Below are 14,530 nucleotides of genomic sequence, written 5' to 3' on the forward strand. Positions count from 1 at the left end.
TAGCTTCTTACATGTTTTCTTCAGAAACACTATGAAATTTACTAAAACAGCTTCCAGGAAGCAAGTTATATTTTAAAATATCTGTGCTGTAAAACTGAAAAAGAGACTGAGAACTCGTGTAGATCTTTGTATGATTTCAAGCAGAGGAAATGAGGTATTTAGAATTGGTATTTGAAATTAATAATTCTTGGATTTATTTTATACCCAGGGTGGGTTTTATCATTTTTATATATAGTGAAGGCCAAGGTGACCTTACTACAACAGTTTGATTTTTGCATTCTCATTATTTACATTACCAGCACTTGCGTCATGTGAGTGGTGTGTTCAGGTTGGTTTTTTTTTTAAATAGACTCAAGTTATAGAATGTTTCATGAAAAGTTCAACACATAGAAAATGGAAGAGTGATTTATTTGCTGATGTATTTTAAATCATCAACAATTTGCTTTTGTTAAATAACCACATGTAATCTACTATACTTTTCTGGAATTTTCCTTTTCCAGAAGGGTTTCTGATTATCCATGTCCAGAAACAGCAGTGTCTCTCAGAAAAGAGAGGAGTCATTATGGAAAAGTGCAATATGACCAGCCTCAGCCAGAAGTGGCAGTGGACAGCAGATGACAGGCTCCTCCATGTGAAATCTGCCCAGTGCCTGAGCATCTCTACACGCTCTGCTCTGTCATCTCGTAGCATCATCGTTGATTGTCCCCAGGCAGTGAGGTGGACTTGCCACGAGGATGGGCTGCTGAAGGTGGCCAACAGCTCTCTCTTTCTCACAAAGCAAGGTCAGAAGGTAATGGCCAAGCAGAGTAAAAAATACCTTCATGCATGGATGCAGCTAGAAGCCAGTGAGACGGGAAAACCTGTTTATGTAAATCTGTGCTCAAAGCAAGGTGAGTTACTCCTTCAAGGAAGTATCCCAGAATTTTTGGTAATAAAAATGTCTCTGTTATGCCAACTCAAATGTGAAAATTATGATATTTTATTAATACAGAAAAATATTTTTCATGGTTGAAAATTGTTTAGAGAACTTTAAAAGACCAGCTGAGATGAGTGCTGTCTTTCTCACAACTGGTGGAGTTTTTAAGCCATTTTATATTTGCAGGATATCTCTCCTCTTCTCTACTCCCAATCTTTGGAACAAACTGCTTATGTGTAAACTCAGCTCACTACTATTGTGTCATTTTCTTCATTCATTTCTAAATAGAATTATGGGTACTAATTCCTAGTCCTTTTAAAAAGTGTGGATGTATAAAAGTTCTTCTCCTCCCCAGTCATTTTATCATACAAATCCAGATTCAATCTGTCAAGAGCAAGAAGACATTCAAAGATATCATGAACAGTTCAGATGAGGTATGCAGGCAGTTATTTCCTCAGCTGGATGAAGAGGGGCCTAACAAAGTTAAAGTACCCCTACATCCTTTTCTTAATCATCCATCGGAGGACACACAATTTAAGACCAATAAGCACTAGTACAATTGTCATGAGATATTAAAGTGCACTCTCGTCTCTTTACTGTGCTCAGCCCTTAATTTTCCTGAAATTCTCTACACAGATAGGCCTGTAAATCCTTTTTAAGTGTGTAAGTTATCTCATTTTTGACAGCTCTGAGATGCTCTGCTGAGAAATCAACAGAACATTATAATCCTCAATACCTAACTAAGAATTTCAGAAATATAAAAACTCATAAAGAGTGGAACCAGTGCACAGATATTAATTTTTCAAACAAAATCTAATGCCTCCAGTTCTGGTCTTGGCATCCATATGCATGTCAAAATTTTCAATGTTAAATGTATAAAATTAGTCTTCCAAGAACATCTATCCGCTTTCAGTAAAAGCAGCAGTGGATTAACCTAAAATAACATATTTGGTCTATATTAATCTAAGATAGTAAAAACTTGGCAAAATCTTTGGAGCTGAAATGGCTATAAGCTTTTCTACTGCTGACTAACACCAAGTTTAGATACAATTTACCCTCTGTTTTCATAGTACTCATAAAAATAATTATATTATGGCATAAGAGTAACTCAGTGCATTGCATTCTAAACATCTTATCAACCCAGATAGAGCACAGGCTCCAAAACCAACAACTGCAACTACCTTTTATTCTGGAACTTACTCAAATGTCAAACATGATTTTTCCAAGCCTAGGGAAAGTCTGAGGATTTCAAATCATCCATCTGAGATGTACATGTTTTGCAACAGTCCTGACCTAAATGACTGTTTGTGGAAATCAGGATCAGTTTGGGCATGTATCCCTTTGTTCAACCCAAGATGATTTTAAATCCAACAGAAAGCAAGCCTTCTCTCACAAAACCATGTTTGAATCTGGCCCCTGGCTGAAACAGCTAACATGAAGAAGGGCCATGAGGTATCAATCTCCTTTGAGAAAGTGAGACTTCATTTCCCATCAAATACATGAGGAGATTCTGGGCAGTGAAAGAAATAGTCTCAAGAGTGTTGAGTTCAGAACTTCTCTTAAGCCCAGAAACCAAGAGAAGGGACAGGAATGGAAACAGAGAGGAGGAAAAGGTGGGGAAGGTGAAGAGGTAGAAGGCAGGAAGACTGAGAAGAATGAAGACTGTTTTCTGTAAATAACACTTGCATAACAACGGCCTTCTCTTTTATGTCTGGAGACCACCCAGAGCACCACTAATGCTGTCAAACTTATACTGATGTCACTCCTGAGTTGTGTGAGCAATTCTTACAAGCTTCTTTTGTTACAGGTAGATTAATTTCAGTAAGATATCCAATCAAAGAAGAGATGCAATGCTATGTGGCACCTATGGGACACCTCCAAACCACTGCTGACCAAAAATTACTCACTAAGTGGAGAATGAAAAATAAGGAGACACAATGCCGAACTGTATGCTGCAGTCACACACTGAGATCTAGAGATTGTCACAGCCTGTAGGGCAGTCTGGAGGCAGAAGGTGACATGAACTGTTTTGTAATATGATGCTCTCCATTGCATTTCTCTTCTATCATGTCACAAATAGCAGGAACAACCCTAGAGCTGTGCATATCAAGACATTCAAAACAGCAGCTGATTTTGTGGAGGAGAAAGATTTTATTACTGTTATGTGCCAAACACTTTAAGAACCATAGTGGGATCTACAAAGATATATGTCAGACAAGGAATGCAAATAACAACTACAGCATTCTTCTCTCTCTTGTTTTGTTTTCACTCTAAAATAGACAAAATATCAGATACCATATATAAGACAAAGTCTGATGTGCCATTTGACATTCACACTGTTCTTGCGCCTTTTCTACCCTTGTTTCTTGCTTAGTATCTTCTCTTTCATGTGTACTTCTCTCTTACTCTTATCTGCTTTTAAGTTGAACTACTTCATAATCAGAACCTCAGCTTACCGAGTTTACATCCCACTGCTGATGCTTCAGTGGATGAGTTGAAGCACAGAAGGGACGAGAGCAGTGCACGCTCCAAGCACACTCCAAACCACTGGAGCAGCAGTAGCAACAGCAGAACATGCAAAGGGAAGACATGTGAATCCTCCTGGGACTCTTGGGAAGGTGGAAGAGCACCAAAGAAAGGTGTTAGAAGCACAGAAAAAGCAGCAACTCTTACCCATTTTTGAGATTATGTAAATATCTTTAGGCTTCAATTTTTCCGCACCTTTGGTGTTTGTAGTGACTGCAATAATCCACCCATAGGTTCACTACAGGTTGGAGGTTTGTGTGTGTATCTTTTACAAATTTCTCCAGGATAAATTAGAACAGCAATAATCAATATTTTCATTCCACCTTTGAGTTGACCCGAAGCATTTTTCCTAAAAGACGTTCACTCATATCCATTTTTACCTCTCTGTATTATTTTTATAGGACTTTTTAAGTAAAAGAGTTTGCTAACATTCATGTGAACCTGTGAAATATAAAAAATTACTTGAACCTTCTTTCTTTGGTCAAAGCAATAAATGGCTGACCACTTTTGCTGAGCTACACCTGGACAAAGAGCAGCATCAATATCAAATTCTTGGACATTAATTACAAAACCTTGTACAGATTCCAATAGCATACTGACAGAAGCTGAAGGATAAATATGGGTTTACATTTTCTAAAAAAAAATGGAGAAATCTGCAGTGTGGCCTAGGTCTTTGGTTTTTGTAAATTTTCAATCTCATTGAGCACAAAGAATATAGAACAAAATCAGTTCAGCTACTTTCATAGGGAAAAAATGGAACAATAGGAACGGCTTCTCAGAGCAATCAGGAGTAAGGCAAGTCCTGCTTTATGATTTCATCTTCTCCTGCAAGTAGAGGCAAAGATGCCAACTCCAGACAACTCTGCTGGTATTTTTCATTATTACGTTCTCTCTCTTTTTTTTGTGTGAACCTCTGTGTAGAAGCTGGAGTGGGTTTTTGCTTCTAAATGTTGAAAAGTAGGTGTCTGAAGGAAGGGCTTATTTCATTTGTCTTAAGATAGGTGCTTTTTGTTACTTGAGATGCTCTGGGATATTTTACCTGATCTCGGACTGCCAGTCCAGAAACACAAACGTTTCCCATAGGTGTTAGGAGAGCTCTTAGCAGCAGGCCTGAGGGCAGGTTAGATTCTACTAGATTTAAGCAACTAAACCAAGCCCTAGATATCTACACAGTAGCTTACTTTCTGAACTCTTCATAAATAGAGGTGTAATCCATGGGGTTAGTAGAGTCTAGATGCCCTTCGGTGACCAAAAATCCACTTCAGGGTGAGCTGTGACTATCCAGAGTGTCAGAAATAGGGTTGGTACAGCAGTGATGTTATCATCAGAGATATAACTGGGATGTTCTGCTACCATTGGTGCTGAAAGAGCATTTCGGAAACAAGCAAGTAAAAGAGTAGCTCAGGATTAGACTAGAGTTTGGACACATTTGACATCTCTACCATGAGATACAAATATTGCTAACTTGTACAATATTCAAATAAAGAGGGTAAAAAATTTTCAAGCAGCACAGATTTTGCAGCTTTTGAAAGGTGTACATTGAATAGGAAAGAAAGGACATTTAGAGGACTTTGTTCTTCTGTCATACTCTTACATGCAACAGAAATCTGAAGTATGTTTTTTTAAATAGTCTTTATTTTTGCAGTCTATTTACTAGTAGACCGCTAAAGAGATAAAGGGGTCTTAAAGCAAACCCTTCTAGTTTCAAGTCTTGCTGTGAGTTATATGCAGTATTACAAAGTATTTTGTATCTTACACACTAGATATCTGATTCATTTATGTTTTACTAGCAATTCAGCAATTCAGTGCTTTTATAACGTAGGCAGATTGATGCAATGCAAGCTATTTCAGAAAGCTGCACTCTGCCAGCTCACCTACGTCTGAAGGCAGCACTGTAGCCTTCCCAGTACTTGACAACTAATCAGTGCTCTTGCTAATCATACATGTGAAATGTATGGACTTCCTTTTCTTGTAAGCAGCCTGCTGCTGTGCAGAGAGATGCAGTTTGCAGTACACCCTGTGGATGAAATATGCACTTAGTCAGAATGTCATAATTTCTCCTGGGTGAGCTACTGATGATTACAATGTTATGTTCACACACTGTATATCATTCAGCCGCTAGCGATCAGTGTCAGTGTCAGTGCTGCTTTTCTGTTCCCATGAACAGTTTTATGATCGATTTCCAAAGAGACTTCTAGAACAATGCTAAATACTTCTGAAAAATCATACTGTTGAGATTTCTGTGTACTTTACTAATGTCCAGGCAGGAGGTGAGGTTTTTTGGTTAAAAAATTTGGAACTCAAGTTGTGTAGAAATCTGCCTGCATGGACCTTATAATATGCAGGGTGGGGTTTTGAGTGCCTGCTATTGAAGAAGGGTTATGAGGGTCCTTATTCTAGGACCACACTAGTGGTTTTACTTAATAAGAGAATATCAGCGTGGATTCTGACTTTCTTGAAGTGAGGGTAGATATGAACCCTGCTAGTCAGTCCACTGTAGGATCTGTGGGAAGTGCTGGTACATGTATCTGAAGTTTCAGTATGGCACAGTGCTGTACACAATACACTACAGGTAACAGGCTGTAGTCAGTCTTTACTGGGAAAGATCCTTTATCTGGAAACCCAGACTAGTCCCAGGCTTAACAAGATGAGTTGGGTTGTGCAGTGACCCAACGCTTGTTCCTGATACCTCCTTGGACTGGTGGGATTTTCCTGAGGACCAAGTTTCCAGGGCAGTCAAGCTCTCTCTTTGGCTCCTGCACCAAGAATGCCAGCTCTCCCCTGGCTGCTGAGTCCCATAAATGTTGCTGGCAGCACCAGCTTCCTTTCTATGGAGAAGCAGCTTTGCTAAAGCACAATTGCCCTGGAATGCAAAAGCCTTCCTGTTGGAACCGCTGCTATTTGTCTGTAAATTAAGCCAAGATTTTTTTTTTAATGTGTTTTTAAGTTGGGTGTGTCAACCTATATTTAGGACTCCAGTTGTGGTCTTTTTCCTAAGCCATTGCTGACCACTCAGATGTACTTTTATTTCAGCTGTCCTTCTATCAGTAGGTTTTACTTCCTGCTCAACACAGAGATATCTGAGAGGCATGGAACCAGCAGGCCTAATTATTTCCAAGTCCTTGGGGCTAGGATTTCTAGTTCCCTACCACAGACTTTCAGAGAACCACAACTAATAGGACATCCCCAGGAACAAGTCTGGGCTTGTGTCAGCTAACGGATTTGTTGCAGCAGCTGATGAGAGCTTGAGCATATGGCTGTCCTTGTCCTTCTAGTGGGAACCATGACGGTATGTGACACAGGACCACAGCAGACTACACACTATAGGCACTGTGCAGGGGGATCTGCAAATGCAGCAGCATGAGGATGATCATGGAGTGTTGGACCAGACCTGAGGTTTCATTAAAACACTTTGCATACGTATAAGAGAGAGAAGAATTAGATCTGTAGTATTCTTTTCACTGCCTTGATTTGGAAAAATATTTGATCAGCATTTTTTATAATTAAATGGAGACTTAGAGATCTTTTTATTTCCAGGGAAGCACAATTAGATAAAAGGAGGGTAAATATTTAATCTGGGTACCAACCAATTCCAGCAAACCAACACTTTTCAAGAAGATCCAGAACCATGTACCAGGTGAATATACCGGTACACATCAAGCACAGGAAACACTTGCATGAAAGCATCTCATACTAGGGTTTACAGTCTCAGTTTTCTTTCTCAATGCAAAAGAGAGTGCTACAAATTTCTCTAGATAAACATGTTAACATATGTATTTACACATATACAAGAAAACCCATCAGGATGATTTCATGGAAGTTCACCTACTGATCCTTTGGGTAAGAGGTAATCACATGCTGGCCTGCTAAAACATCATAATTGCACACCAAGTAATTGCATTTGGAAGCTTCTGCTGCAATTTAACCTAGTAATTACTTTTTCTTTTAAAGGATTTGTGAGCTAAAATTGTTATAAATGGCAACCAGCCCAGTGGCTCAGTAGCAAACAAGGTTCTGTCATGCTGGATACCCCAGTTCAAGGACACATTAAGTTTCTTGGGCATTGAGCCAATGCACACTTGCTGTGCTACAGCAGTGGCAGGGCAGCTTTTTGTGAGAAGGGGCCAGTGAGTAATTCCAATTGCTTAGCTGAAATGTGATGCTACCAGATGGAGAGGCCACCACAGCTTGAACCCTGCCTTCACAACCACAAAGAAAGGATATTAAATACATACCAATGGGCAGGAAGAGCCATGAAAATGTGGAGGAAAAATGTGTAGTAAAATCTTTCCTGAGCTTTAATTGCAACTTTAACTTCCTCTGAAGGATACGTGACTAAAAAAGCAAATCCACCATCATATTTACAGATCCTTCAGTTAAGTGAGAGATTGTTAGCTAAGCTTTAGAAAGGCAGCACTTAGGGACTAGCATGGTCTCTGCATAGGACTGATTTTAAAAAGCAAGAGGAATGTCCCATGTGGGTACAAGGAACTTACCTTGAACAAATATTTCAAACATGAAAAAATTATCTCAAACAAATCATCTTGAAAAATTATCCTGAACAAAGTCATATTTTACACTTAGACCAATAAAAGGCAGATGAGAATCTGGCCTGTGTACTTACAAAGCAGGGGAAGAAGTTGACAATATAAAGCTGATCCTGCATTACATTTAATAGGTCCAAGCAAATGAAAAAGCTGTGAGTGAAAACATTGTGCTTTTAATGACAAAGTACAACCTTTCTTCTCTTCACTTCAGAATCACTGATAGACAATCCTTAAAATGAATGGTATGAATGTCCAGGGAAATTATCTTTTTTCTCTTTTGCGCAGACTTTGGTATTGATGCAAAAATACATGTTTGCACTGAAAACAAAAAAAATTATAGAACCTACAGGTACACTTAAACTACTTACGTGTATCAGTCACATTTATTGAGCCTAATGAATTGCTTATAAAAATGTAGAGCTGATTTTAATTACTTTTCCTTGTTTAACTTAGATCTCCAAGGTGCAGATACTTCTGTATGGAGTACCGGAACTACATCCCCCTCTTCAAATGCTGTTACTTCTAGGTCTGAAAATATGCTGAAGAGTAGCACAGAGATGTTCCTCAGAAACGTGACTGAACACATCAGTAAAAATCACACTGAAAACCTCTACTTTGACTTGAAATTTGCAGTGACAGAGAAAACCTGGATTACAACAACCACTCTTCAATACTACAGCACTACAGAAGAGGTAAGTCAGAAGAATTACTGATTTTTTGTTAAGCCTATTCTACTCTGTGGAGCCCAAGATCTATTACAGGTGAATGTTTTGTGGGCTTAAAAAGCAACAAACAAATGAACAAAAACCAGCCACAGGACTAAGCTTTGTGGGTTTGGTGTAATGCTTTGTTTTGATGTTCATCCTGACAGTGCCTTTCACTAGAAGCAGAGCTGCAGAAAAATTCTGCCTCTTCTGTTACAGCCCAGTCCTGGTGTGCTCAATGCATTGGGAAAATCTCTAAGCTCAAGGGAATGTATCAGGATGTGAGAGGAGCAATGGAAAGCTCACGAATGTGGCAGGAGCCACAGTAGCCTGGGGATTGGCTCAGTGAATCAGGCTCTGTCATTGGTTTGTTGCATGACATGAGAGTCTAGCTCTAATAACACCCTAAGAATTAGGGTTTTGCAATGTATGCAATGACCTTATTTATGGATAATTGAGTCCTAAAATTATGGATATTGTTTACAGATCAAAGCAAGAGAAATCTGAATGCTTTAACTTGCCTTAAAAGGAACCCTGGCCTTGGCCATAATCAGCTTATCTACTGACTGATAGGCAGAGTGAAGACACACAGATGCTTCTTGATCTCTGCTGTGTTGAACCACAAACTGCCCTGGCAGAGGAGGGGGATGGGGCTGCCAGCCTCAGCCATAGGAGGAGGAAATGGCAGGCATTCAGTACCTCCAAATCAATTTCCAGTCTTTCTTTTCTGCAAGACTAAATTCAGTAATCAGAGAGCGAATCTGGAACTACCATTAGCAAAATGTGCACAGGCACTTAGAGCTAGAGCATGCAGGACATTATTGATCATTGTATCACTATCATCACATAGGGGTTTAGAACTGAAAATCCCTAAATTCCCTGTCACTTCTCTTCCAGTAGATCACACTACTCTTAATGTATTGGGGCAGGCAAACGTGTTTCAGTTACACCGTGTGCTGCTGTGGATAAGACTAAGAAATGTGTTTTTTATTTAGAAAGGCTGTAGACAGTGTTAGGGCCTGTAAACTCAATGGTTTATGGATCCTGATGCTGCTGCTCTAGTGCTGATGGGGGAAGGGACTGAGCTGATGATGGATGCACTGCACCTCATTCCATACCTGATGCAGGCAGTGCTTTTAAAATGTGATTATTCTGACTTGGTACAGACAGGCTGAGGTCATGCCTTCTGTCCATATAGCATATTTCCTGCACAGAATATTTGTTCCTTCCAAATAGAAATGTCCTATAAAATCTTGTATTAGCCAAACTGCCTCAAGCACTCCTATTAAATAATCCCACCAGAGCTAGAGAAATGGCATCATTTGAACAGAAACCAGTGCCTCCTGTGTTCCTCCCCCATATCACCTTCTGATCATGTCATTTGTACTGACCAATTACTTAGGTTAAAACTTTCAAACCAGAATTATGATGATAAGCGTATCAATGAAAAAAAAAAAAGTAACATCCCTTGGAGCCCCCAGCTGGCTCTGGACATTTGAATCTAGATATACCAATTTAGACACACAAATTTAAAATCTTCAGCCTCCATCTCTGTTTCCTAGTCTTTAGAATGGACTTAAATACATTTTTTGTCAAACAGGGATGTTTAGAGGATTAACTGGATTTAACCCAATACTTTGAAAACACATAGACTGAGTGCTGAGTATTATTTTGAGGAAGATAATACCTTCTATGAACTGCATTTGCCGAGGCTGGGCCCTCTTATTTGTAGAAGTAAAGCCTTTATGTTATTTGGCTGTGTACATACCTTTTTTGGGGGGACAATAGTGACATTTCGTTCAAACAAAGTGTTTGGTTTAGAACTGCCATGTATTTCATGTAAAACTGCATCTTGCACTTTGAATACATGACAAAAGCTATGCAAAGCCCATTTCCTCTTGATTAGAGAGACAGAGAGGTTGGTGTTAAAAAAAAAAAAGTCAGGAAACCCTGGGAAAGTGTCTGAAAGGGACTTTGGAGCCTGCTATTAGAGATACGTCCGGCAACTCCCAAAACTCACTTCCAGTTCTTTTTTCTTTTTTAATTAGTTTCTTGGCTTGCCACTCAGATCGGTAAGTGTTAAAGGCTGTGTGACTGCCGATCTACTAAAAGCCCATTTATTCAATATCAGTCTGGAAATAATGACTTGTATTATGTTGGCTATTCTATATAAATATATTGCCACCAGTGAAAGGTGGACCCCTCCTGTTTTATTCCAGTGCTGGAATAGGCATCTGTATCAGACCTTACCCTTGCGGCAGCTTTTGCTGGATAACATACAGAAGGAAGTCTCAAAACATATAAGAAGCCAGTACTTTCCAACTAATACAAAAAGGTAAAGATTTTATGATAGCAAGAATAAGAGTAGTAAAGTAAGAACTAAATTATGAGCACTTGTGAGAAGCAGTAACATCATTTTTCTCCACTCATAATCTTATGTTAGCTGGAACAGACAAACAGACATTTATTTCCAAAAGTCTTTAAATTTTACTTGTGGTAGGTTCCATTTTTTTTCCTGAACTTTATGTTTGCAGTCTTGATCATGTTTTTTTCCCTTTTACATATTATATCTACTTAAATAACTTACACCTAAAAGTATGAATTATATCTTCCCTGCAAATTCAGGTTATGAATGTTTTCCAAACTCCTTATAATAATGTGAGTTTTGCTTTTCAAGAAAAGACAGGTTACTTGGAAAGTTATAATTTTCAGAGAGGAGTTTGAAGTAATCCAAACATCCCAATAAGCCTTCAAATTTGCACTTCTCTAGTGCTGGAAAAATACTGGCCTGGTTTATGTCATGAGGTCCAAAAAGCATGAACACCTAAAAATGAAATCACACTGTAAAACTCTCTCATCTTGAATGATTACAAGACATCTATATCATTTTATTCCCAGTTCAAGTCTAAGAAATATACCTTGTGTTTCCCATCAGTATCTTTATCCCTGTGGTAGCTCGTGGCTTGGTCCCTCCTCCTGTCTGAAGTATGTAAAACATCTCTTCCGGCGGAGTTCTGTTTCTGCAATGGACTTGAGAAGGGAGTAACAATCAAAATGCATATTTATATTGTCACTTCAGGTGATGTTGCTAAAGTTGTTACTCATCCTAAGCTTTGCAGAATAGAGCCCTGCACTTCCAGTACCAGGTCTCTTGGACCAGGCATGGAGGTCCACTGGGACAGATGAAGTTTTCTGTAGGTACAGGTAACGATGGGTGCTCAGACCTTTGGTTTCAGAACAGAAAGATGAGAGCTAAGGTTTTTCAGACACTTGTATCTTGTTTGACAGGCTGATGCCCAGAAAAATCCTAGAGCAGCAGCTCCCCTAAAAGGCAGACTAATGTCTGTAAAACTAGAACATTTTCCTCCCTAAAATGGGGCAGAAGTGATACAGACAGTGTTGAATTTGCTTGAGGTACTGCTTTAAAAAGTTAAAATGCTGTGCATCATGCAGTACTAAAAGCTGCAGAAATGTGCCACTCCCACTGAAGAAAGTAAATCTCAAATTCCTTCCCCTTTATGCAGTCCCAGATTCCCTCCGTGGCTACTATTGTCTATTTGAATACCTGAAGGTGCAAAACACCTCTGGCTGCATTTCTTCTCCCTCACCCCACATACACACATACATGTTTTTTAAGAGGCTGAAACCAAAATGAGGAAATGGGCATGCATGGCAGAAATGGAAAGTTTCCATTTTGACAGCAGCCAGCTTGGAGTTGTGCACAGCTCTTTTGGTGCAGTGTGAAAACAGGGAAACTTTCATGCTTTCCATGGTGTGTGTAATTTTAGCTTGGGACTTATTCCGGGGCTGTGGGAAGGAATTGTTTTAAGGACGCAAGTCCATGCAAAGAAACAGCTGAGATGACTTGGCTGCTCAAAGACAGACTGCTCTTGTGCTGTCAGCAGCAGCTCAGTGTCGGACTCTGCTGGGACTCTCCCGGACTCAGGGCTTCTGGTCTTGGTGCCATAGGGCCAGGGAGAGGATGGAGGCCTTGGTGGTCTATGGCTACCTCTAAAAATGTCACTGTTGGAAAGTCAGGAGCTGGAATGGCAGGTTAGTGACGCCTGAGGCCAAGAGGAGGGTGTGCTAGAGGCAGGGTGGCTGTGAAGAGTGGCAGACGTGAGGAGAGCAGGATGTGCCATGAGGTGCTACCGAGCGAGGCAGGTGTGAGGAGAAGAGTCACATGAGGCAAGGCAGGCAAGTGGCAAGGTGGGCATAAGTTGAGACAAGCATGGAACAAGACAGCCACGAGGTGAGGCAGATGGAAGGTGATGTTGTTGTGTGGCCACACAACCAGGAGACAAGGCAAGACAGCAAGTGAGGCGCAGCCATCCTGATGCGAGTGCTGCCCCTAACAACAAGGGCAGCGCGGAGCAGCCGAGGGGCCCCCGTGCTCCAGGCGGAACGCTTGGGAAGGCAAGACCCAGGGGAGAACCGACACAAAGAGGAAGCACCGAGGAAGGAAGGGAGGTGGGTGGGAGCGGAGGCGGCAGGAAGGTGGGATGCACACGGCGAGGGGCGGCACCCCGGGGCCCGCGGCCTGCCCGGTGGCGGCGGGTCCCTCTCTCCGCGCTGTGCCCCCCGCCGCGGGACGCGAGGAAATCGCCTCTTGATTGCGGAAGTCGGCGGGAAGGGCTCCGGCAGAGTCAGCCCGGGTCAGAATGGCAGCGTGGGAAGCGGCGGCCGCCTCCCCTTCTCCGCTCCTCCTCAGGCGGGCGGGCAGCCCCCCCAGGCCGGTGTCGGGGCGGCGGCTCTCGGCGGGGCAGCCCCGGGCGCATGCAGCAGCGGCCGGCCCGGCACGGGGCGCGGAGCCCGGCACAGGGCTCGGAGCCCGGCGGGGAGCGCGGCCCCCCGGGGCCCGCCGCCGCCACTGCGCTCCTGCGGACCCCCCGCCCTGCCGTCTCTTCCCCTCCTCCCCTCCCCGCGAGGGTCTTCGGGCTTAAAAACTGTGGGCGATGCTGAGCTATGGAGCGGGGTTCGCCCTGTGGACGGCGCTGGCCCTGACCAAGGTGAGCGGCGGGGAGGAGGGGGCGGTGCGGGTCGCAGCCGAGCGCGGGGACACGGGGCTGGGGCCGGGGCTGTTCCGGGACACCGGCGGGTCTGTCAGCTGTGCCCCCTCTCCGCAGGCCGCGCCGGGGCCGCCGCCGGGATGCAGCGCCCGCCTGACGGAGCGGCGCGAGGCGGCGCAGAGCGTGCGGCTGCGCTGGGGCGCCGAGGGACCCGCCTGCAACTTCAGCCTGAGCGGCAGCGCCGAGGACGGCACCACCGTGGGATGCCAGCCCGGCCCCGCGGGCAACGGGACGTACGGCTGCACCCTGCGGGGACTGCAGCCCGGCACCTGGTACCGGCTCCGCATCGAGCCGCTCGCCGGCGGGGACACGCTCAACATCTCCGTGCAGACAGGTATGGGCGCGGGCGCGGGCGCGGGCGCGGCAGGGGCGCGGGCAGGGGCGCCGGGCTGCTCCTTCCCGGCCACTCGCTGCGCCCAGCTCCAAGAGCAGGAGGGCGATGCATTTACAGCTCCCGCGAGCGAACAGTGTTCGCTGAAGATAGCAACCCTGCGCTTGAGGGCTCTTCAGCCCGCTGCCAGAAGTAACCCCTGCCAGAAGGTAACCCAAGCGAGAAGGTGCTGTGAGGAGGCCGGGTCAAAAGAATGCTTTAAGTAGTAGCCCATAACATCCTTTGTGCTCATGCAGACCCATAGTTTTCATAGTTCCTCAGGTGACGACTTATTTACTATCTTTAAAATACAATCTATTTCATAACATGTAGATCCTCTTCAAGGGTAACTTACTCTTTCAGCCTATTTCCATTACTTTTATTCTGACTAATGAGTG

At 42.9% G+C, this 14,530-nt stretch overlaps 1 protein-coding gene across 3 annotated transcripts in view; it reads left to right on the plus strand.

The window, feature by feature from the left end:
• The window catches only part of PTPRB (protein tyrosine phosphatase receptor type B), a 61,877-nt gene that overhangs the window by 847 nt on the left and 46,500 nt on the right, over window positions 1-14,530 (plus strand). For 2 of the 3 annotated variants that reach the window (XM_071552225.1, XM_071552224.1), the window contains exons 2-4: window positions 501-890; window positions 8,443-8,681; window positions 13,820-14,096. In XM_071552225.1, the coding sequence (XP_071408326.1) occupies window positions 501-890; window positions 8,443-8,681; window positions 13,820-14,096 (906 nt within the window). Of the gene's footprint in view, window positions 1-500; window positions 891-8,442; window positions 8,682-13,389; window positions 13,703-13,819; window positions 14,097-14,530 lie in introns of those variants that run through there. The other variant, XM_071552226.1, reaches the window with a different exon arrangement.

The sequence above is a fragment of the Pithys albifrons genome, chromosome 3, assembly GCF_047495875.1.
Source record: "Pithys albifrons albifrons isolate INPA30051 chromosome 3, PitAlb_v1, whole genome shotgun sequence".
NCBI lineage: Eukaryota > Metazoa > Chordata > Aves > Passeriformes > Thamnophilidae > Pithys > Pithys albifrons.